The sequence below is a fragment of the Oryx dammah genome, unplaced genomic scaffold (assembly GCF_014754425.2).
Source record: "Oryx dammah isolate SB20612 unplaced genomic scaffold, SCBI_Odam_1.1 HiC_scaffold_29, whole genome shotgun sequence".
Lineage (NCBI taxonomy): Eukaryota > Metazoa > Chordata > Mammalia > Artiodactyla > Bovidae > Oryx > Oryx dammah.
In genome coordinates, this window is record NW_024070213.1 from 9,160,738 (window position 1) to 9,186,168 (window position 25,431).

Here is a 25,431-nt window from a genome sequence, read left to right on the forward strand (position 1 = left end):
ATCAAAACAGCCTCCGAGGGGCCTGGAGGAGCCACAGGCAGAGCGGAAGGAGGGGGCCTCGGGCCAGCTCCCAGCCGCCTGTCCTTCAGAGCTCCCCGCCCTCTTCTCCACAGACGCGGCATCAGGAAGGCATTCATCACAGGTCACAGGCTTCTTGGTGCCTCACGTTGGGCTGAGAGGGGGCGTCCAGGGGTGACCACCTCCGTGGAGACACAGCTGTCAGGAGCTGACCAGCTCTGGAGGGACAGGAGCAAGCGGGCAAGAGCCTGGGTCACATTAGCCTGGGTGCTGAATCTGCCTGGCCCCTTGTCTAGCAGGTGACCTCAGGCTGGTCACTTAACCTCTCTGAGTCTCGGTTTCCAAGTCTGCACAGTGGGGCAATAACAGTACCTAAACCACTGACGTTTTGTGAGCAATGAGTGAGGTCCCGCATGCAAGGATCAGCCTGTGACCCGGAGTGACCTGTTACCTGGAGCATCCAAAAGGTGCCAGACTGACCCTAAACAAGTGGAGTAGATAATGCAGGCCGTGACTCATGGGAGGGAAGTGGCAGCGATCAGAGAGAGAGCCCTGAGCAGTGATTTCTGAGCTGAGTCAAGAAGGAGCCTAAAGGAGCATCAAGCGGGACAGGAGGAGACAGACTGGGTGAACGGGGGTCACCCAGTGAGCTCTGAACAGACGCCTGTCTGCAGGAATGTAAGGCCATGGAGATATCTGGGAGAGACGCTCCATGGAGAAGCAGCTGAAAGTGCAAAGGCCCTGGGGCAGGAATGAGTCTGGTGGTTGAAGAGGGACACAGTATGGCTGAGGGGAATGAGCAAGGTGAGGTCACCCAGGGCTTCAAAGGCGGAGTTCAGGAGAAGGGGAGTGACTTGATCTGACTTAGGTTTTAAAAAGCATCACCCCAGAGAGGTGGAGAAAAGACTATGGGTCAAAGGTAAAAGCAGGGGGACCAGCGGGACCAGGTGAGAGATGAGGGGGCAGGGCTGGTGTGGGTCAAGGGATGGGGTGAAGGGGTGGGAGGGGACTGTCCTGTGGAGGGAACGTCACCAGAACCTGCAGACAGAGGCCCACTGCTGGGAGGGGAGGGGGACGTGGGGGGTCATGCCAGGTCCCCCGGCTGCAGGGCTGGGCCAGGACAGGGAGCCTCCCCGGGCCAGGCTGAGAGTCTGCTGGTCAAGAAACTGAGGCTCCAGGAAGGGAAGAAGTATGGCTATGAACACACAAGCAGGCCCCTGCAGTCTGCCCACACTCCCTACAGACATTCTGAGCCCAGGTGAACTCCTGTTTAGCCGCAGTCTCCCCGCCTGACTCAGTGGGCTGCTCAGGATCTCAGTGGGGGCCAGGCCCACAGATGAATCCCAAGCAGGAGTGTGTGAAGGGTCAGGATCAGGGAGGGTGGGAGGAAGCCCCCACTAAAAGCAGGCCCCAGCCTCAGGTTTCTGTTCCACAGTCAGAGGAGGAACAGGGATTCCTCCAGACCCACGATGGGACTGAAGCACATGCTCTTGACTCCGCGAGGTCCCTGTCCTTATTCTCATTCTACCTGCGTCCCGGGGGCCTGCCCAGGTCACATGGCTGGTTGGGGTGGATGCAGACTCAAACCCGGGTCTCTCTGAATCCAAGGCTGGTGCCCTGTGTCGGGCATCCTCTGGGGTAACCTGCTGAGGCCGGATCTACGGGGACGGCAATGTGTACACAGGGCAGCCACCAGAGAACCGGAAATGAAACCCAAATGAAATTTGATGCCGGCCACAGCCGCAAAGGCATGGGAGGGAGACGCTCACCCCAAAGAGCAGATCTGCTGCAGGGACTGGAGACAGGTCTGCGGAGGCAGAACCAGCAGCTGGGAAACAAGAGAAAATGCGGGCGGGGGCCTCGGGGGGCCCCTGGTTACTGGCAGGCACAGGAAAAACAACATCCTTCCCTTGCACTAAAGAAAATGTTTTTTTTAAAAAAAGCACCAAAGTAAACCGGGCCAAGACGCTGTTTTTTTCCCACCATCTTTATAATCCAATCCTGTGTCTAAAAAAAAAGAAAACCCAGATTCCAGATGGCATTTAGAGCAGAGCTATGCCAAACTCAGAAAAATAAATTGGCAGGGACCTCAGCATCTCAGGCTCCTGGATTCAGACACACAGAGACAGAGACTCCAGAACTGCCAGACCCTGCCTGGCCTCACATCTCTTCCTCTCCCAGCCCGCAATTGAGCCATCCCAGAGGGCCAGTGTGGGCAAAGCCACAGGCTGTCTGATCATTTTGCCCCAGCAGTTCCCACCTCCCAGAACGCCCTTCCCCACCTTTTCCATCTTTCAAATAGGAAAGAACTCCTTCACACCCTTTGAGACCCTGCTGGGAGGTGGCAACTTGCAGCCGCCCTCTGGGACACCCTCTTTCCTAGCCACCCTCCCCGACCCTGACCCTGGACATACTCCTGCTTGGGAGGCATCTATGGGTCTGTCCCCCACTGAGCCCCTGAGCCAACCCACAGCCTCCACAGGGGCCCTGCATCCACTGGGAGTGCTCGACGAAAATCATCTTATTTAATCCCCATCGAAACCTCTAAGGAAAAAAACAAACCTAAAAACACCCCCCGACACATTAGGAGATGCACACCTCAGTATATAAAATAGATCAAGTCCTACAGGATAGCACAGGGAACCATATTCAATATCTTGTAATAATGTAATGGAAGAGAATCTGAAAAAATCCATAAACATATATGTAAAACCGAATCACTCCGCCGCACACCAGAAACTAACACAACATTGTAAATCAACTACACTTCAATAAACAAACAGCAGCAAGAAAACACCGCCCCCCCCCCCCCCCCCCAAAGCAGGTTTACTCAGCCCATTTCACAGAGAGGGAAGCTGAAGCTTCTCTAGACTTTGGCCTGCCCATGGCCAGCCCACCCGGAGCAGGTCAGTGTGGCACCAGGTCTCCCAGGCTCAGTGCCCCTGCTAGCCCCATCCCAGGATGTGAGCCAACCCTTAACCTTCAGCTGCCTCCCCATGAGGAAGTGAATTCCAGACCCCAAACTCCAGAAGCAGGTGAGCCCCAGGAGTGACAGTTGCTATCCCGCGCCTGTCTCCACCCACAGTGCAGGAGGGGCCTGGCCCACTTTTCTCCACGTCTGCACACGGAGCTGGCAGCCTGGGCCTGGCCCACTGCCGGGCATAAGGCTAACTTGGGCTCCAGGGAGAGTTGGCCCAGCTGGTGGGGTGGGCGGGGGGGGGGGGTGGCAGGGGGAGGTGGGGGCAGAGGTCACTGCTGTTTGCCAGGAACTTCCCAGAGGGCTGGCTTTAAACACCTTTAGGCACCTGCTGAGTCTTTCCCCATAAACTATGGAGAGATGAGGTCGGGAGCCTATACTGCCCACCAGCTTTGCTATTTCTGGATGGCATCTTCTGCCTCACCCTGTACAGGGACGTCTGCTCCCAAATTGGGCGGCTGGGAAGAGTCCCTGGTCCTAGCCTCACATTGCAAGGCAGCCAGCTGACCTGCTTGCTGGCTCTCCACTTCTCGGTCTGGGCTGCTGTCCACTCCCAGGCCGCAATGTTCCACTCCCAGGCCGCAATGTTGCTGCCTGACCCAGGCCGCCACCTCTCCAGCCTCCTCCAAGCCAGCTCCAGATGGCCGCCAGGGGGCACTCACCACCCCACAACTCTCATCAGTCCCTCCCGTGCCGTGCTTAGTCGCTCAGTCCTGTCTGACTCTGTGTGACGCTATGGACTGTAGTCTGCCAGGCTCCTCTGTTCACGGGGGTTCTCCAGGCAAGAACACTGGAGTGGATTGCCATACCCTCCTCCAGGGAATCTTCTGGACCCAGCAATCGAACCGGGGTCTCCTGCATTGCAGGCGGATTCTTTACCAACCCAACTACCAGGGAGGCCTTCAGTCCCTCCTGGGCTGAGCAAAAAGTCCAGTCCCTAAGATGGATTCCCAAGGTCCCCCTACTTGGGCCTCTGGTCTCATCTCTGGTCTCTCCCAGTCTTCAGCGACCTCTAGCCCCTTATCCGTCTGCACACTGCTGCTCAGACCCCAGAGTGGGCGTGTCCTCAAACCCCATCCAACCTGGCTCGTGGGCCTATTTCTTCAGCCTTCCCCAAACAACTCTGCTTCCTCTACGCCCCACACGCTTGTCCAGGCCACCGTCCCGTCGCCAGGCGATGACAGCAGCTTCCCAGGCCTTGTGCGCCACTCCTGCCCCCTGCCCCATCCACTTCACCGCAGCTGGACAGCTCTCTTTAGACCTAAGCCAGATCACGTCACCCCCTGCTGCATCCCACACCTCCACGGAGAGAGCCCCGTCCCCACCACAACCCCCAGGGTTCCTGCCTTCCGCTCGGCCTCCTTTCCTGCCATTCTCCTCTCGCTCGCTCCTCTGCTCATTCCTGCCTCAGGTCCTTTGCACAGCTGTTTCCTTTGTCTGGGATGCCTAGAGTCCCCCAGGTCTTGCAAGCTGGTTCCTGCTGGTTCCTTCTCAATATCCAAATCTCAATAAGAGCCACTTCCTCAGAGAAGCCCTCTAGACCTGACTCCCAGTATTTGCCAATACACCCATTTATTTTCTTGATAACATCATTATGTATTTTCTTTTTCTTATGTATCGCTTCCGTGGTTGGGTGTATGTCTCTAACTCAGACCCAGAGGGAGGGTTGGGAGTGAACAGCAAGCCTGGACGACGGGCAGAGCTGCAGGCAGCACTTGGGTGGAAAGAGTATTCTCTCCTTGGCACCTTGGCTTACACACCTCTGACCACGGGGAGCTCGCTCCCTAACAACAGGCTGCCAAGTCCTCTCCCTCATTGAGAGCCGAACCACCTTCCTGCCAGCGTCCCTGTGAAATCTCTGCCTCCTGGGCCTCCAGGGGAAGGGTGGATGAAGGGGCAGCCAGGCATCTGAGGGACCAGTCAGGCTGCAAAGGCTCCCTTCCTGGAAATGGGCCCTGCCTCCCCCGGAGTCATGTGAGGGGAAGGGCCTAAGCCAGCACAGCGGCGCGTGACGGGCACCGGGCGGGCACTCGGCTTCCTCAAGAGCCTCGTGCAGAGCCGCGGGGCCGAGGCGGGGCAGGCAGGCCCCCTTCTCTCCTCCCTGGCCCGGCCGCCCCCTCTGCAGCCTTGGAAGCGACCTGCGGCAGATTAGGCCGTAATCTTCCTGCAAGCTGTTCCCATGTGTGCTCTCTGCGGTGGGGGTGGGAGTGGACTTGCTGGGCAGGGGCCCTGTCCCTGAGGCACTGAGATTCAGCCTGCTGATCCGAAGGCGTCCCGTCTTCCCGCTCCTGTGGCTGCACAACCGCGGTGGGGCAGGGAGCCCCCTTAAACATGGGGAAACTGAGACCCACTCGCCCTGAAGCCTGGAGACTTGAATGGAGAACGTGGGTGGAAGGAGGGTGGGGCAGGGAAGTTCCCAGCTTCATTCACCTACATGTGAACCCCGACGGGAATGCCAGGCGCCGTCTAGTACTGGGGACGTGACTGTGACCTGATAGACACGGTCCCTGCCCCCAGAACTTACATCACCACGTGGTACCTCTCGGCCTCGACCTCCACCCCTGCCATTCCTTCTGCCTGGAACATCCCCCCTCTGCCTGGTTGGCCCCATCGCTCCAGCCCATCCCGGGCCTGAGTGTCTTCTCGTCCCCTCACTCTAGGTCTTGCGCTCACCTCCGGATCTTAAGTGGTTTCTCTGCTGCATTTCCCTCTGCTAGACTGTGAGCCTCGCACAGACCGGGCACATTAAAGAGGAGGTGAGAGTCCTGCGGCTGCTGGAACCACCGGGAGGACGTACAAACCCCTCACGGGGCCAGATGCGGCCGAGAGAGGCATTAATGATGATCGGCCGTGGGATCTGGCCACTTGAAGGTCACGGACGATCTTGACAAGGTGGCGGGGTGGGGGCAAGGGCCTGAACGGGGCGCACGTGTGAGAGAAAACCAGCGAGGAACACCGGGACAGCAACCACAGCCAAACCTTCTGGAGAACCAGAGGACTGGGCGAGGGGGTAGAAAGAACACGCGCTTGTAAGCTGAGAGCCAGAGTGGAGGATGGAGGCGAGAGTGGGGAAGGAGGGAAGGAGGAAGAGAGGAAACTCGAGTCCTTGAGCAGGTGACAAGGGGGATCCGGTGGACCCTGCGAGGCTGGCCTGGCCACCGGAACGGGAGAGAGCCTGGGGGAGGGCGGGCGAGCGGAGGCCAAGGGTGGATGCCAGCAGGACTTTGCCAGGTGAGCGCAGCAGCGACGCAAGAAGGCTAGAGCCCAAAGCAGGTGGGTGAGACCACCCGGGAGCCCAAGCTGGAGAGGAGCACAGAGAGGATGGGGTGAGGGCCAGGGCACCACGGGAGGGTCCTGGGTCAAGGACATGAGGGAGAGAGCTGGGAAGATGGGAGGGGAGGGGAGGGGCGGACACCTGAGTTCTCACCAAGAATGACAGCCAGAACCAGGGTATGCCGGGTGAGAGTGGCTGAGGTGGAGAGGAAGGAGGACAGCCGGAGAGAAGGGTCACAGAAGCAGGGAGCTGCAGAGACCAGGAAGGCAGGCAGGACGGTGCTGGGGCGGGCGGGCAGGCGCGGCGCAGTCTCTGCATTTTCAAGGGACAGGGGAAGTGACCCGGGGGCTGGGCAACAGTGAGGGCAGTGGCTAGTCCGGAGCTGGCCTGAGATTCCAAGCTGGGGGAGAAAGGTCTGCAAGCAGCCTCAGGAGCCAGGAGGACTCTGTCCCATCTCCAGGCTCAGCGGAGGGAGGGCATGAAGCAAAGAGTAGTCCCCACCAAGAAGGCGGCCTGTGCTGGGGCAAGCAGGGCCGGGCAGGACCAGGTTACCCTGCAATTTTAAGGAAGGGGTCAGGGAGTGTTCAGAGGAGGGCCAGAGATCTGGGAACAGACCATGTCCTCTTGACCCCCGGACCCTGAGCTGTTTGAGGAGCCTGGGAAGGTTGGGGCTCCTGGACGCTTGCTTTCTAAACAGCCTGGGACTGTCCCAGCCAAAAGGCCACCCCTTCCCCGCGGTGCCCCTCCCCCATGCATCTTCCCCAGCAGAGGGGGCGTGAACACGATTCCCTCCTGGGTGGGAGGGCTTCCCCAGAAACACTAGGAGGGCGTGGGCCACCCTGCCAGCTCCAGCTGACACTGTCCAGCTCACACGTTTCTGGCCCTAGGGCCAGGCCCGCTCTGCAGACCCCCACAAAGCATTGGTGGGGGACAGGGGGAGGTTGACATCGCTTCTTCAAACACTTACTGGTCTCAAAGTTCCCCACCTGCAATGTGCTAGGAGCAAGAGGAGGGTTCTTGGAGGGTGGAAAGGCTGGGAACTCACCAGCCCAACCTGTCTCCTGTTCCCATCTGACAGATGGGGAAACGGAGGCCCCATCTTGGCCTGTTACTCAAGTCACACCACCCGTCACGGTCGGAGTGGGCGCAGAACGTGGCCTCAGGCCTTGGGCCCCAGACACTCCTGACGCCCAGCCTGGCCTCCCCTCCTACCAGACAGCTGCTTCTTCCGGTGGAGGTGCCAACGCGACTCCCATGCCAGTTCTACCATCTGCCCTTTCCCTTCCCCACCCCCTCCGCCTGGCTTTTCCTTCTCTCCGCTCTCACTCCCCCAGTCTTCATTCTTTCTCCCCAGGCTCAGGTCCACCTAACAGCTCTGCACAAGTGGCCATGTGGGACTCCCCGTGCGGCTGGGGACTCCCCAAAGCAGGAAGCAGGGGCCACGTCCTGAAAGTCAGGTGCAGGCTGCAATCTCACTTAAAGTGGGGGGGGAGGGACGAAACCCACTGGACAGGGATGTTGTGCCCAGAGGAGCGGACTGGGCGGCAGGCCCTTTATACGTCCATTTTCACAAACCGAGTCGGGTATCCCCTGGAGCCCGGGTACCCCAATCCCATGCTACTGATGAGGCTGGGACTTTCCGTCCCCTTCTGGCGGCCCTGTGGTTGAAGCCAAACCCAAGACTCCTCAAGCTCCTGCACCGTCCCAGGACGCGAGATGCCCAAGACACACGCAGAAACCTACCAGCCCTCTCCTGACCCCCTCCTAGGCCTGAGAGTGATGGGACCAGCCAGTCAGAGGTCAGCCACAGGCGAGGAAGATTTCAAGAACTTCAACGATGAATGCCAAAGGAGCCCCGGACCCAGCTCCCTGAGTAAGTGGCAGGGCCTTGCCTGGTGCTGGAAGAGGACAGGTTGGACCATTCCACACATTTCCTGCTGGGCCTCCTTCCCCCAGAATCCTCCCTAAGTCACACCTCCACCCTGACCCAAAGTCACACCTCCCACTGCAGGGAAGCTTCCAAAACACGCCTCTTTTCTCGGCTTGAACTCCCTCTCTGAGGCTTTCCATGGCTCTCAGATGAGGCGCAGCTTGTGAAACTGGCATCCAAGGCTTGCCCTGCGCTGCCCCCCTGCCTGCCCCCATGCCTCTGGACCAACTTCTCACTCTCACTCACACACCCAGGGTCCCCAAGAGCTCAGCATCGTTTCTGAAGCCCACTCAGACCTGCTGTTCCTCCCAACTGGACTATACACTTCCCCTACCTTCTTTATCAGGATCAGCTCAGGAATCACGCCCCCAGGCAGAGGTAGCCACTCTGCACTGGATCTCCTCCTCTCTTCCTTGACACATTCCAAGCCTTCTGGATGGTTCCTGTCGATTCAATTTTGTTTTCACTGGACGAGAGGATTGCTGGTGGGACATACAGGCAGGCATCCAGCAGGGATTTGGTGTTTGTGGAATGAATGAACGCCAAAGCTGGCCACAGGCTCTGTCACCACCCTGGACCTGTTTTACCCACTGCCACTGCAGGCTCCAGAATTTCTAGGCAGGACAGGGAGGGCAAATGGTTGGGAATAGAGACAGGGGGTCTAATTTTGAAGGCGCTGCCTTTGCAAAGCAAACTCGGCTTTTTTTTGTCCAAGTCCGTGGCGTGTAGGGTCTCTGTTCCCCAACCAGGAATCGAATCTGGACTCCCTGCAGTGGAAGCACCCACCAAGTCTTAACCACTGGACCTCCAGGGATATCCTGCCAATTCAGCTTTTATACTCAGTGTTTGCTTGCAGTGATTGAGGGAATCTGATAAAAATGAGGGTGTAAAACTGCTCCCTCAAGCCATTCCTTGACGCCCCCGCAACTCAGACAGGGAAGCCACGGGTGGTACACTGAACGTGGACCCAAGTGGGCTGGGCTGGAACTGCGGCTCTGACAGGCCCAGGCCCAGTCTCTGTCTCCAGACAGCAAACAAGTCACCTCCAGCTTGCCCCTGACTTCTGTCCTGGCGGGAAAGATGTCCCACTCTACTTACAGCATCCTGAGTGTTATAAGCCAAAGCCCTTACGAGATCAACTCTGCAAACAGCAATACCTCAAACAGTTTATTGTTTAATTTGTGTCAAAACAGAGCATTAATCCAGAAAGAAAAAGAAAACCTCTCATTCATCAGCGCCACTATTTTTTTTCCCATGGGTCATTTCAATGCTCTAAAAGTAAAGATGTACATTTCAAACAGAAGGAGGGCCTTCATATGAAATCAGCTAGCTCCCAGCGACGAGGGAGCCTGGTGGGCTGCCGTCTCTGGGGTCGTACAGAGTCGGACACGACTAAAGCGACTTAGCAGCAGCAGCTCCCTGCTAAAACTCCTTTGTTCTCACCTGGCTCTGGACAAAGAAAGGGGTCACTGACGGGCTGCCGGATCAGAGCCAGATTGGGCACCTCTGACGGGGAGACAGAAGCACAGGGCGGGCCACGGCTGGCACCAGACCTCCTGTTCCCCCAGGCAGCACAGAGGAGGCAGCTCTGAGCTCTACCTGCTCTACCTGAACTTCACCTTGCCCAGGTCAGGAAGGATCCAAGTTGGAATCTACCAGAGGACTCATCAGCTCCCTCCCTACCTTAACCCTCAGGGTCAGTTTCTCAATCCCAGTGGTGAGTAATCACCCTCACATGTTGAGGGAGGGCGTGAGCTAGGGGAGTGGAAGGCGAACAGGGGTGGAGAGGAGAGGAGATGAAAAAGCCTCAGTCATGAGATCAGGGGGTCCTGTGGGCCTGGGGGCTCCGGTTCTAGGGTAGGTCCAGGTTTGGTGACTCCCTGAAGCTTACATGCTTTGGGGGCCCACTTTCAAATAAATAACAGAAATAACAAAGATCTTCTACAGATTTTTACAAAATCAAGAGCCCATGTGCTCTCAATGCCAGGGGCTCTCCAGGGCTGCGAGAAGGGTCTGGGGAGCACAGGAATCCTGGACAGAGTGACCGGCCGTCTTGTCTGTCTGGGACAGGGCTGCTCCCAGGATATGGGACTTCCTGTGTAGAAGGCATGAAAGTTCTGGCAAACCAGGGAAAATCGGTGATGGATGCTCAGACTCCACTAGCTCAAAGGTGAAGCTTAAGACCTGCCAGACTCTGTGGGGAGCAGAAGGAACACGAGGGCAAAGGACAGGTCGGCACATGTGTCCAGGACATGACCCCAGCGTGTTAAAATGTCTCAGGACACCACGTGTTTTTGAGAAAGACTGGAAGGAGACAGAGGCCCTTCTTACGAGGCCCTTCTTACAGAGGCCTTTCTTCCTTTTTTGTGGTAAGATACATACAACATTGGAATAGAAAATGGCAACTCCAATAACCTTGCCTGGAAAACCCTTCAGACAGAGAAGCCATGCTGGGCTGCAGTCCATGGGGTCACGAAGAGTCGGGCACCACTGAGCACACACACACATAATGTAAAATTTACCACCTTAACCATTTTTAAGTGTACAGATCAGTGGTGCTAAGTATGTATATATCATTGTACAATCATCACAAGTGACTTGTGTTTTCTGTTTATTGGCAGATATTACTTCTAATGATCAGGAAAAAAACCTATGTACATTTTAAAAAGTGTCAATCAGCCTGTATCAGACGCCTCTGCTCACGCAAAGGTAGTGAGCAGGGCTGGGAGGCTGTGGGGGCCTTTGGGGTATTGGATGGGGGTGTGTGGACGCAGATGACCCTTATCCTTCCCCAATCTGAGAGCTCAGGATTCCAAATGCTTCCTGATCCAGGGAAAGCACTGTGCTTTGGAGACAGAAAGATTTGGGTTCAAACCCTCTCCATTTGCCACTGCGATGCTCAGCAACCCTGGGCCTCTCCGAACCTCGGATGCCTCAAGTGTGTCTCCGGGGGAAATAGGTGAGCAATCGTGAGTGCAGTCCTGCACACAGTAGGTGCGTAGTGACCTTTTCTCTCTTCTGCTTGGAAGGTCCTCCCTGTGCTTGGATGTGCACGCCTGTCAACCCTCCTCATTCTTCCAGGCCCAATTTGACATCACCTTCTCCAGGAAGCTTCTCTGATTCCTCCCCAAGCGCTCCCAGCCTCTCTGCCTGGGGGTGCCTGGCTCACTCCCCGGCAGGACCGGAGGCTCCCTGGCACTAAAGGGATGTGTCTGAGTCATGCCACCTTCCCTCTGGGCCTAGCCAACTCAATAAAGCTTTGCTAAATGAAGCCATCACCAGCAGAAGTGACCCAGGCAGACAAAACACCCACACCGCCTCACAAAGCCGGTGACTTCACCCTCCCAGGCCAGCGGCCCAGAGGCCAGGTGAGGGAAACAGAGCACAGAGCCAGCCCACCTGGTCAGGCAGGTGTCCCCCAGAGCTGCCGAGGATTTGCCAGGGTCTCTGCGGAGCTGGAGACGACATGGATGAATGAACTTGGCACCACAAACCTTCCAAGATGTACCCCTGGGGTGCCTGGCCGTGGGCCATCACCGGGCTTCCCTGCCCCCAGAGAGCTCCCCATCTGGGGGGCACTTGAGAAGCCTGGAGTGTAAATGTTGCCATGACGCTTCCTGAGGCACCAGAGGCAGGTTTGAACGTTTTTAGACAAAGCAAAGGTAAATAGCTCCCTTTTCCTCTGGGAGGCCAGGAGATAAACACCCAACGGTCCCACCCATCACACGCTAATATGGCCCTGAAAATCCAGGAAGTGAGGGAGCTTGAGCATGCCTTGGCCTCAGCTGGCTTTAGGTGCACCCCCTGGGGTGGCTGGTAGGGCCCCTGCCCAGCGTCCCCAGTCCAGGCACTTCTAACATAGGCCCACAGGCAGGGGCCCCAGGCCTGCAGAGGCAAGAGCCTCTAGTGAGTGGGCCTGGGCAACCCGAGGGAGCCCCAGATACCCATCTCCAGAGAGGGGCAGGCCTCCCTTCCCTGGGGGCGCCTCCCAGGCCATGTGGACCCTTCGCCGTGTGCTGGTTCTGTCCCATCCTCTCCCCAACCCCAGCTTTGAACAGGGTCCCCCAACTCAGCTCTCTGCACTGGGGTATTCTGCCCTCACCAGGCTGGAGGTCCAGATCGGGCCTCTCTGCCCTTCTCTGTGGGCAGGGGTCCTTTCTCTGGCTCCCACGCCCCACTGCTGGGGCATCCAGGTGTATTCAGGGCTTGTCCCCAGCCCAAGGAGGTCTCAAGGAGGCTCCTCCCATCTCGCCACAAATAGGGAAACTGAGGCAAGCCAGAGGAGGTGACGCTGCCCATCTCGGAATTTAACTACTCGTTTCCCGTGAACATGTCTCCGGTGGCTTCCAGCCCAAGGTCACGCTGCGGGAAAGGCAGTTCCCAGTGGAAGCCAGGAATCCGGCTCCCGCCGCGTCGCTCCACACTGTCCAGGTTAAGCCACAAAAGCCCGGTTTCCTGCCCTCTTCTCCTTGAACGTCCATGGCAAGCGCGCGTGCACCCCCACGAGACGATCCACGCCCTGATTCACCCCCCCCCCCACTCTCAAAAACAAGGCCACCTGGTGATTCACGGACACACACACCCCCGTCAAAAAAAAAAAGCCACCTGAAACCAGGGTTTGGTCCCCACGGTCGCCAGTCCACCCAAGCGGCCGCACGCAGCCTGAGCCGTGAGGTGCCTGGTCGCGGCCTGGAGGTCACCGCGACGCGGGGGAGAAGTAGTAGGGTCACCGGGAAGCCAGGCGTTGGGGAGCAAGAAAGCCTCCGCGAGCGCTGGGCACCCCCGTCCGGGGGCCCGGGAAGGAAAGAGGGGCGGGCGTCAGAACCCTGGGCGGACGGCTCCCCACCAGTGGCCGCACCCGGGTCCCCCGGTGCCCCGGGGGGAGTTGGCGTCAGTCCGGGCGCTCGGCCCTTGCCCGCACCCCCCACCCCGGCTCCCCACCCCGAGTCCGGCCGGGCCACCCGGCCGTCCTTACCCAGGAAACGACGCGCAGGATGGTGTGAGGCTGCCGGACCAGGGTGTAGGGGTCGAAGGCGCCCCCGGCTTTGCCAGCTCCGTACGCACCCCCTTCCATCGTGGCTGCACCCGCGCGGTGCCCCCCGTTCGGCGCGCGCCGCCGGCCCGTGCGCGTGCGCGGCGCCCCCGCCCCCTCCCCGGCTCGCGCCACCTGCGTGGTCGAGGGCTCCCGCGAGGGGGCGCTGTGCGCGGAGGGAGCCGGGCGGGCGCGGGGGTGGGCCTCGCGCGCCCTCGATCGCGGGGGCGCGGGTTCTGCGGTCCCGGCGGAGGGCGCGCTCGTCGCCGGCGTGGTGACCTCTTTGCTAAGTAGAGGGGGCGGGGGGAAGAAGAGGGGGTGTGTGTGTGTGTGCAGCAAATGTAGGACTTGTCGCCGTCCCCCAGGACCGGGCAGCCCTGCGTCCATCACTGCCCGCTCCGAGCCTACGGGGTCTGGGATGAAACCACCTTCCTTACTTGTTTGCTGGTTTCCTGGCGATCTGTCTTGCCCCCAATATAATGAGCGAGGAGGGACCGCCCTTGTCCTCCTTATGGGGTGCTTGGGACACAGGAGGTGCCGCAGGAAGACTTTTCGAATGAATGAACCGCGAATGAATAACCCTTCTCTCGAGAGCCTTCTGAAGCACAGCTCCCCACGCCTCGCCCAACCTCCTAGCCTTCCACTTTGCTTTTACGCTCACTGCTCAAGTCCTGTGTGTCCTCCACTCCCAGCCTGGAGGGGTCAGCGATACTCGGCTCAGAAGCAAAGGCAGAAGAAGGACAATAAATTCTTTTGGAGGGGTCCTGCCTACCCCCACCCTACCAGCAGGCTTCCCAGGTAGCTCAGTGGTAAATTATCTGCCTGGCATTTCAGGAGATGACGGTTCAATCCCTAGGCCAGGAAGATCCTCTAGAGGAGGAAAGGCAACTCGCGCCAGTATTCTTTCCTGGAAAATTCCATGAACCCAGGAGCCTGTCAGTCTACAGCCCATGGGGTTGCAAAGTGTGGGACAGAACTGGGCGTGCAGCCCACCATGCTTCCAGTAATTATTATTATTTGTTCATTGTCTTCCTCTGCTAGTGTGTGGATTTTGTCTACTTTGTTCACTGCTGTAACCAAGGGCCTGGCACACAGTTCAGTCACTCAGGCCTGTCTGACTCTTTGCGACCCCATGAACTGCAGCACACCAGGCCTCCCTGTCCATCACCAACTCCTAGAGCCTGTTCAAACTCTTGTCCATCGCATAGGTGATGCCATCCAGCCATCTCATCCTCTGTCGTCCCCTTTTCCTCCTGCCCCCAATCTTTCCCAGCATCAGGGTCTTTACCAAGGAGTCAGTTCTTCACATCAGGTGGCCAAATATTGGAGTTTCAGCTTCAGCATCAGTCCTTCCAATAAACATTCAGGACTGATTTCCTTTAGGATGGACTGGTTGGATCTCCTTGCAGTCCAAGGGACTCTCAAGAGTCTTCTCCAACACCACAGTTCAAAAGCATCAATTCTTCAGTGGTCAGCTTTCTTTATAGTCCAACTCTCATATCCATACATGACCACTGGAAAAACCATAGCTTTGACTAGATGGACCTTTGTTGGCAAAGTAATGTCTCTGCTTTTTAATATGCTGTCTAGGTTGGTCATAGCTTTTTTTCCAAGGAGCAAGCATCTTTTATCCTCATGGCTGCAGTCGCCATCTGCAGTGATTTTGAAGCCCAAGAAGTTAAGGTCTGTCACTGTTTCCACTGTTTCCCCATCTATTTGCCATGAAGTGATGGGACTGGATGCCATGATCTTAGTTTTCTGAATGTTGAGCTTTAAGCCAACTTTTTCACTCTCCTCTTTCACTTTCATCAAGAGACTCTTTAGTTGTTCTTCGCTTTCTGCCATAAGGGTGATATCATCTGTGTATCTGAGGTTATTGATATTTCTCCGGGCAATCTTGAGTTCAGCTTGTGCTTCCTCCAGCCTGGCATTTTGCATGATGCACTGTGCATATAAGTTAAATAAGCAGGGTGACAATATACAGCCTTGACGTACTCCTTTCCCGATTTGGAACCAGTCTGTTGTTCCATGTCCAGTTCTAACTATTACTTCTTGACCTGCATACAGATTTCTCAGGAGTCAGGTAAGGTGGTCTAGTATTCCCACCTCTTTAAGAATTTTCCACAGTCTGTTGTGACAGTAGGTGCTCAGTAAACAGACCCTAGCCCCCATCACCCTGTCACTGCTTGGCCTAGAGCTCCAGGTATCATGGAAACAGAGGCTGGATGGAAGACTGTTCACTGCGGTGAGGATGATGGCTTCCAAGTCTGGCTCTTAGGATGACTTGTAGTCCCCAGGGCCTCCTTGTCCCCACTGGTTCCAGGAGGTGGCTGGATAAGGGTATCTATCTGCAGGGGCCTTTGTTGTCCGGGTGATGACAGAATATCTTGAATTCTGTGATGACAGGACACCAGATCTGTGCAGAGGAAATGTGGTGGGTGTGAGGGTACCTCTTATAAACATTTCATACACAAATATCCATCTTAGACTCTGTTTATTGATTCTTATGTTAACTCTGCAGCAGGCCCAGAGCTAAGGGCTTTGCATACGTTATCTCATTTGATACAGCAATCGTATTCTATGGTTGTATGAAACTTCTAAGAGAAAACAGAAATTGTTTTGTGACTTTGGGTTAGTCAAAGAGTTCTTAGATATATTACCTAATGCATGATCCATAAAAGAAAACAATCAATGGGTTAGATTTCATCAAAATTCAGAACACTCATCCAAAAACCTTGTTCAGAGAATGACTGAAAAGGCAAACCACAGTCTGGGAGAAAATATTTGCAAAGCATATTTATGACAAAGCATTTGTGTCCTAAATATATAAAGGACTTTAAAAAGTCAATCGTAAGAAAACAATCCTTTAAAAAAAATGGGCAAAAGATTTTAACAGACACACTTCACCAAAGAAGATATACAGATGGCAAATAAGCACACGAAAAGATGCTCAACATCATTAGTCATTAGGGAAATGCAAATTAAAACCAGAATGAGATACTGTAATTTCACACACCTATTAAAATAGCTAACATTTTTAAAATTTGACAATTTTGAGTGCTAATGAGGATTTAAAACAACTAGAACATTTGTACTTTGCTGGTGGAAATACAAAATAGTACAGCCACTTAGGAAGACAAGCTAGCAGCTTCTTATATAATTAACTACACATTTGCCATATGACCTTGCAATTCCTCTCTTAGATATTGATCCTAGAGGAATGAGAAGCTATGTTCACACAAAGCCCTGCACAGGAATGTTTATGGAAGTTCCATTGGGAATAGCTGAAACCCAGAAATGACCCAAATGCTCCTTAACTGTAGATTGTATAAACAAATTGTGGAACATTCATACGATAGAATATTAGTCAGGAATCAAAAGGAATGAACAATTAATACAGTCAAACACAAGAGACTACAGGCTGTGTGACTTCCTACATGTGACATTCTTGGGAAAGCAAAACTCTAGGAACAAAAAACAGACCAGTGGTTGACAGGGGCTGGGGGTGAGGTTGTGTGTGTGTGTGTGTGTGTGTGTGTGTGTAGAGTTTACTACTAAGAAGCACAGGGAAATTTGGGAGGATGATGGAATCATCCTATATCTTGTCTGGGGTGATGGTTACACAATTGACCATATATGTTTGTCAAATTTTGCAAAAATGTCCATAAAAAGGGTGATTTTCAATGTGTTTAAGTTATTCCTATATTTTTTTATGGAGAGAAAAGTGAGCAAGGTTGATGGTCTGAATCCGTGAATAATATTCAGATCAGTGAGCCATGCTCATTTATTTATTTATTCAGTAAATATTTCTTTGAAGCCCACCTTGCATTAGGCTTGTTGCTAGGCATAGGACCATAAGTGTGAAGAGTTTAGAGACTGTCCCTAGCCCTTCCAGCAGTAAAGTTTGATCACACTAATGAAAAAAATCTCAGAAAGGGTAGTATTTAGGAACTTGAACTTCAGACTGAGATATTCTTGGGTGGGCATCCTGGCTCCCCCGACCCTCCTCCGCTCACTCTGTGACCTTGGACAAATGGCTTCAACTCTCTGTGCCTGTTTGCTCATCTGAAAACTGGAAATAAGCTTAGTGCCTATCCCTGAGGATTACCGCCAGGATTAAATGAGAGAATGCACAAAATGTGCTTGGAATAGTGCCTGACACAAAGGCTTTTAGCCTCCCAGCCCCGTTGGTCTTCAAGGTAGGTGTGTACGACAGGGTAGGTAGGTATTTTCTTAAACAAAGCCCTACATGGGAGTGGCTTCCTGACTTTACTAGGAACCTCTACTTTTTACCTATCGTCACAGGTCAGAGGAACAGCTTCCTCTTCTGCTGTCTGTATTTATGTGTTCTGCATTAGCAGCAAAGCTGAAGGAGGAAGTCAGGTTGTCCTTTGTAGGTCAAGCTTTTGCAAACCTAGAGCTGCCTTGTTCTGTCTGGACATTCCAGTTCCCAGCCCAGACCGAGCTGTAACCCGCCTTTGCTCCTTCTCTCCTGCCCCCTGGAGGCTACTTTAGTATTGTAGGTGTTAGGTCTGTTTTCTCTGAATGTGGAGTTGCCTGGGCAAAAAATGCATTCATTGTATTTGAGTGGATGAACCAAAGCCTAACGATAATGTTAAAAATTTGCCAAAGGTACCTTTCTGGGGAGCTGTTTGGCAGTGTCTTTCAACTGAATAAACAAAAATGTGCCTTTTATTTACAAAACAGACTCACAGACTTAGAGAAGGAACCTATGGTTGAGGTGGCAGGGTGAGAGGGGTGTGGAGAATGGAGGGAAGAGATAGGGAGTTTGGGATGGACATGTACACAATGCTATATTTCAAATGGATGACCAGCAAGGACCTACTGTATATCACAGGGAACTCTGCTCAATGATACATGGCAGCCTGAATGGGAGGGGAGTTTAGGGGAGAATGGATACATATATATGTATGACTGAGTCCCTTCACTGTGTACCTGAAACCATCACAACATTGTTAATCGGCTATACTCCAGTACAAAATAAAAAGTTTATTTGAAAAAAAACAACTGATGGCTTTTGATATAGCAATCCCTTTCTTTTCCCAAGGAGGGGAGGTAGGAGGCGCATACAGATCTAGTTAGCTCCAGGCCTCGGTTGCACATTCAGAATCATTTGTTCCATATATATGTAACACCACTGTGCACCAGGTCACTGAAGAATGGTCTCTTTGATACTCCTCCTACAGAGAAGCGGAGTCCAGTTCTCCTCCCCTTGAATATGGGTAGATTTGAGATTCGTTGATCAATAGGATGACATCGTGCCATTTCCTGGCCAGGACTTAAGGAAAAAAACAGCTTTCACATTCCCCTTCTGGGAACACTCAGCCCTGAGCTGTCATGTAAGGAGTCGGTGTTGACACCACTGAGACGTCATGTTCACACTTGGGTCAAGAATCCCAGTTGAGGGAATTCCCTGGTGGTCCAGTGGTTAGGACTCAGCACTTTCCCAGCCACCACCACCACTGTCCAGAACCCTCCAGACTGACTCATGTACCAGCTGAATATCACAAAGTAGAACCACAGGCTGCCGTTGTGGGGAAGGGGGCGGGGGCCGGGGTAGGGTGGTGGGATTTCCCTGGTGGTCCTGTGGCTAAGACTCCACACTTCCAATGCAGGGGGCCTGGGTTCCATCCCTGGTCAGAGAACTATATCTCGCATGCCCTAATTAAGATCTGGCACAGCCAAAAAGAAATAAAGTGAATCAAACAGAACCTTTGTGTTTTTTGGCCACTCAGCTTGCAGGATCTCAGTTCTCCAACCAGGAATTGAACCCAGGGCACAGCAGTGAAAGCCCATAATCCTAACCACTAGGCTGCCAGGGAACTCCTTTAAGTATTGAATGAGAAATATAAACATTGACAAAAAGAACACAATAGATGGAGAAAATAGCATGAATGCATCTGAGGAATGAATTAGTGATGAAGCTGGTCAGAGTGATTAAATGCCCTGGTGCAGTTTTACTAATGGCTAGGGTGCCCAGTTATTTGGTCAAACACTGGTCTAGAGGTTCTTGTGAAAGTATTTTGTAGATGTGATCAACATACACTCATTTGACTAAGTAAAGGAGATTACCCTCAGTAATGTGGGTGGGCCTCTCATCTCACCAGGTGAAAGCCTTAAGGCTTCTCAGAGTGGAAGGAATTTAGATTACATCAGCCCCTTTCTGAATTTCCAGTCTGTTGGCTGGCCCTTCAGATTTTAGACTTGCCAGCCCTTACGACCATATGAACTAATTCCTTAAAATAAATAAATTGTACATATATTTTTATTGGTTCTGTTGTTTCTGTTTCTCTGGAGGACCTTGGCTGATACAAGTGCAATGTAAAAACCTCACCACCCTAGGACTTCCCTGGTGATTAAGAATATGCCTGCCAATGCAGGGGATGAGGCTTCTATGCCTGGTCTGGGAAGATTCCACATGCCTCGAAGCAACTAAGCCCGTGTGCACAACTACTGAGCCCACGTGCTGCAACCGCTGAAGCTCACGTGTCCTAGAGCCTACGCTCCACAACAAGAGAAGCCCCTGCAGCGAGAAGCCTGTGCACCGCAACTGGAGAGTAGCCCCCGCTCACTCAGCGCAGTTCAGTTCAGTCGCTCAGTCGTGTCCGACTCTGTGCAACCCCGGGGACTGCAGCACGCCAGGCCTCCCTGTCCATCACCAACTCCCAGAGTTTACCCAAACTCATGTCCATTGAGTCGAGGATGCCATCCAACCATCTCATCCTCTGTCGTCCCCTTCTCCTCCCGCCTTCAATCTTTCCCAGCATCAGGGTTTTTTCAAATGAGTCAGCTCTTCACATCAGGTGGCCAAAGTATTGGAGCTTCAGCTCCAACATCAGTCCTTCCAGTGAACACCCGGGACCGATCTCCTTTAGGATGGACTGGTTGGATCTCCTTGCAGTCCAAGGAACTCTCAAGAGTCTTCTCCAACACCACAGTTCAAAAGCATCAATTCTTCAGCACTCAGCTTTCTTTACAGTCCAATTCTCACATCCATACATGACTACTGGAAAAACCATAGCCTTGACTAGACGGACCTTTGTTGGCAAAGTAAAGTCTCTACTTTTTAATATGCTGTCTAGGTTGGTCATAACTTTCCTTCCGAGGAGTAAGCGTCTTTTAATTTCATGGCTGCAAACGCCATCTGCAGTGATTTTGGAGCCCCCCAAAATAAAGTAAAGTATGACACTTTCCCCATCTATTTCCCATGAAGTGATGGGACCAGATACTATGACCTTAGATTTCTTCATGTTGAGCTTTAAGTCAACTTTTTCACTCTCCTCTTTCACTTTCATCAAGAGACTCTTTAGTTGTTCTTCATTTTCTGCCATAAGGGTGGTGTCATCTGCCTGTCTGAGGTTATTGATATTTCTCCTGGAAATCTTGATTCCAGCTTGTGCTTCATCTAGCCCAGCGTTTCTCATGATGTACTCTGCATAGAAGTTAAATAAGCAGGGTGACAATATACAGCCTTGACGTACTCCTTTCCCAATTTGAAACCAGTCTGTTGTTCCATGTCCAGTTCTAACTGCTTCCTGACTTGCATACACATTTCTCAAGAGGCAGGTAAGGTGATCTGGTATTCCCGTCTCTTTTAGAATTTTCCACAGTTTGTTGTGATCTACACAGTCAAAGGTTTTGGCACAGTCAGTAAAGCAGAAATAGATTTTTTTGGGGAACTTTCTTGCTTTTTTGATGATCCATGGATGTTGGCAATTTGAGCTCTGGTTCCTCTGCCTTTTCTAAATCCAGCTTGAACATCTGGAAGTTCACGGTTCACATATCACTGAAGCCTGATTTGGAGAATTTTGAGCATTACTTTGCTAGCATGTGAGATGAGTGCAATTGTGTGGTAGTTTGAGCATTCTTTGGCATTGCCTTTCTTTGGGCTTGGAATAAAAAACAACATTTTCCAGTCCCGTGGCCACTACTGAGTTTTCCAAATTTGCCAGCATATTGAGTGCAGCACTTTCACAGCATCATCTTTTCAGTTCAGTTCAGTCGCTCAGTTCACTTCAGTTCAGTCGCTCAGTCATGTCCAACTCTGTGACCCCATGAATTGCAGCATGCCAGGCCTCCCTGTCCATCACCAACTTCCGGAGTTCACTCAAACTCGCGTCCATCGAGTCCGTAATGCCATCCAGCCATCTCATCCTCTGTCATCCCCTTCTCCTCCTGCCCCCAATCCCTCCCAGCATCAGAGTCTTTTCCAATGAGTCAACTCTTCGCATGAGGTGGCCAAAGTACTGGAGTTTCAGCTTCAGCATCATTCCCTCCAAAGAAATCCCAGGGCTGATCTCCTTCAGAATGGACTGGTTGCATCTCCTTGCAGTCCAAGGGACTCTCAAGCATCATCTTTCAGGATTTGAAATAGCTCAGCTGGAATTCCATCAACTCCACTAGCTTTGTTCATAGTAATGCTCCTAAGGCCAATTTGACTTCACATTCCAGGATGTCACATTCCCCGTTCACTGAAACTAGAGAAAGCCATCTTGCAGCAACGAAGACACAGTGTAGCCAAAAGAAAAAAAAATCTCTTGTGGTTCAACTGGTAAAGAATCCGCCCCCAATGCAGGAGACCTGGGTTCGATTCCTGGGTTGAGAAGATCCCTTGGAGAAGGGAAGGGCTAACCCTTCCAGTATTCTGGCCTGGAGAATCCCACGGACTGCATAGTCCATGGGGTCGCAAAGAGTGAAAATAGAAACCTGAGCGACTTTCACTTTCTTCCTGCTTTATGTTGTAGTTGTCATATGTGTCACCTCTGCATACACTGCAAACCTCGTCTGTGGGAGTTGCAATAAATTTAGAGGGCTGAAGGGAGAGCTCGAGAAGGGGCCTAGTGAAGGTGAAAGCCAGAGAGGCATGCTTTGTCTGTTTCTTCATGCGTGCGTGAGTGCGTGCTCAGCCGCTTCTTTGCGCCCCAATGGACTGTATCCTGCCAGGCTCCTCTGTCCGTGGGGATCTTCCAGGCAAGAATACTGGAGTGTTTTGCCATTTTCTTCTCCACTGTTTCCTCATGACAACATGTATTTGAAACATTTGGACTTTAGTAGTTCACACATGATGTCGTGCACTTCAGCGTGCATCCAGCTGGGAGAGACAATGCCAGACTGTCCCACTATCTGCTGTTGGCTTAAAGTGTTAACCGTCAGTCTCTCCTTGATATTGAAGTGCGCTTTTCCTTGCTGATTAATAAGCAATCTGTAGCTGATACTTTGCGTGACTAGAGTGTTTTTCAGCTGTGTTTCATCCAATGGTTTTAAGGTCTCTTGACAATACTTGCCTAATTCAATTAGGGATTACCAAGGGGTGATTTTTCTATTTTTATTCTGTATTTATTAAGAGAGCTGTTATCTGGTGTTTTGTTCTTAACAGCACAGTGGTAGGTTTTGATTGGTTGGATTAGAAACACAGCCCATCTAGAATCCTAAAAGTAAGCGGAAGGGGCCTGGGATCATCCAGGAAAGAGATTCTGGTTCAACTGCATCATTTTCCAGAGATGGAAAGGAATTTGCTCTAAGGCTTCTTCCTGGGGCTTGCCTGGTAGCTCAGCGGTAAAGAATCCGCCTACAGTGCAAGAGACAGGGGTTAGTTCCCTGTCCGGAAGATCCCTTGGAGAAGGGAATGGCAACCCACTCCAGTCCTTTTGCCTGGAAACTTCCGTGGACAGAGGAGCCTGGTGGGCTACAGTCCGTGGGGACACGACTGAGCGACTTCCCTTGTTTCCCTTTAGGGACTAAACAACCAAGGCTTCCATCATGAGCTTTGCAATATCCTACAGGAGCTTTCTGGTATACAGCGAAGACATATACAGTTACTTGGATTTTATGCTTAAATGATTTGCTCATGCTTTCCCTAGCTGAGTGGTGCTTAATGGGGCATGCCCATCAAAATCACCTGGGGTTCCTTTACCACATAGCTGTGTTTCCCCTTCTCCCAGCTTCTGACTCAGCAGGCCCCGGGGGTGGTATCTATATTTTGAAGAAGCCCAGATGACTCTTGTTTTGTTTCTTCTCAGAAATTTGCATTGGTTTTTATTTTTTAAGTTGTATAAATAATTACCAGATACATTTTTTGTGAAGAATAGAGCCCGGTACACAAAACTATCTGGGAAAGACACCTGCACCCCATCCCTTGTGCCCATGACACTTCTCAAATGTATCCAGTTTGATAAGTTACCTTCTGGTCATTTTTCTATTAATTTACTCACTATATGTGCATGGACATGCATCTAGTTTTTTTTTTAATCTAGTTTTTAAATAAGTAGGATTATGGCATTTGCACTGTTCCATGAATTGCTTGTTTTACTTAACGATGTATTTCTCAAGTCACTGTTTATAGATGTACCTAATTCTAGTCAACAGGCTGCAAACTATTTCACTATACAGAAATATCATTGAAGGAAACCAGAATATGTCACCCCCAAACACGTCTCATTGACATAAGAATCCTTTTGAACTTATAAGACAACTGTGTGTGTGTGTGTGTGTGTGTGTGTGTTAGTTGCTCAGTCATGTCCAACTCTTTGCTATCCCATGGACTGTAGCCCACTGGGTCCCTCTGTCCATGGGATTCTCCAGGCAAGAATACTGGAGTGGGTTGCATTTTCCTTCTCCAGGGGTTCTTCCCAACTCAAGGATTGAACCCAGGTCTGCTGCACTGCAGGCAGATTCTTTACTGAGCCACCAGGGAAGACTTAAGACAATTAAGAAGTAGCAAATACAGAAAAATCTCTTTCCCCTTCCCTCTTGTAGGGTATAAATTTTCCTTTCCTGGAGACAACTCTAGACTCCTAGCCCAGAGACAGCACCGGAGGACTCTGAAAACAAACTGCATTCCATTCATTTCCCCCCATATATTGACTGGGTCAAAAAGTTCATTCAGCTTTTTCCATAGCATCTTACCCAGATGAATTTTTTGACTAACCCAATATTTACTTCCCCACTATTTGCCACCTTGGAAGCTTACAGCCATTTCCTTCATCTCGTCATTTCCCTACAACTCGGTTGTCCTTTGTTGCAGGTGCAAAATAAGCCTGAGGTTGAGCCACTCTTTTGAGTTACTCATGGGTTTCTCCCATGTGTCTATGTGGTATAAATATTAACACACAGGTCAAGAAGGAACAGATTCAGACATGGAACAACTGACTGGCTTAAAATTGGGGAAGTACAAGGCTATACATTGTCACCCTGCTTATTTAACTTATATGCAGAGTACATTATGTGAAATGCTGGGCTGGATGAATCACAAGCTGGAATCTTGTCAGTTCCAAACGTGGTCCAGGGACTGCCCTGGTGGTTCTTCAGCGGTTAAGACTAAGACTTAACACTTAACACTTCCACTGCAGGGTGCAAGGGTTTGATCCCTGGTCGGGGAACTAAGATCCTACATGCGTCGAGGTGTGGTGAAAAAAATCTCCATGGATGATTCTAATGTACAGCCAAGTGTGAAGGACTCTGTCCCTGAAACTCCTCTCCGCCTTTGCCAGCCGTGGGCCCCTCAACCACTCTGACCTTCAGTGACCTGGGCTATAAGATGGGTATAAGTAATAAGACGTACTTAGGGCCTTGCTATTTAAAATGTGTCCTGGGACTTCCCTGGTGGTCCAGCAGTAAAGAATCTGCCTTCTAATGCAGGGAACACGGGTTTGACCCTAACTGAAGATCAACTAAGCCGGTACACCACAACTGCTGAAGCCCACACGTACTAGAGCCTGTGCTCTGCAACAGGAGAAGCTCGCACACCGAAACAAAAACTCAGCACAACCAAAAAGAAAAAAACAACTGTGTTCCACGAACCAGTAGCCTTGGCACTCCTATCCTGAACTGGAATCCATTTTCTAAAAAGCTGCCTGGTGAATTGTTTGCTTACTAAAGTTTCAGGAGATTTTGAAGATTGACTGAGATAGTAAATACTACAATTGTATAATGAATTACATATAACGAGTCTAACAGCATCTGGTAACAGGCACTTATCATGTATTCACTGAATGAATAAATGAGTGACTCCTTGATTTAGACGTGATTTTTCCCATTTTACACCTGAGGAAACAAAGGCTCCATTGGCTACTAGGAGAGCCGGTTAAACTCTTAAGATGCTGGGGGCGATGGGCTTGGTGTTTCAGTTCAGTTCAGTCTCTCACTCTTGTCCGACTCTTTGCAACCCCATGGACTGCAGC

The 25,431-nt window shown here is 52.1% G+C and overlaps 1 protein-coding gene across 2 annotated transcripts in view; it reads right to left on the reverse strand.

Annotated features, from left to right (window-relative positions):
- SYNGR1 (synaptogyrin 1) overlaps nucleotides 1-13,326 on the reverse strand; it is a 30,181-nt gene extending 16,855 nt beyond the window's left edge. For both annotated transcript variants that reach the window (XM_040233268.1, XM_040233269.1), the window contains exon 1: nucleotides 13,175-13,326. In XM_040233268.1, coding sequence (XP_040089202.1) covers nucleotides 13,175-13,273 — 99 coding nt within the window. In that variant the 5' untranslated portion in view covers nucleotides 13,274-13,326. The remainder of the gene's footprint in view (nucleotides 1-13,174) is intronic.
- Between the last annotated feature and the right edge of the window lie 12,105 nt (nucleotides 13,327-25,431).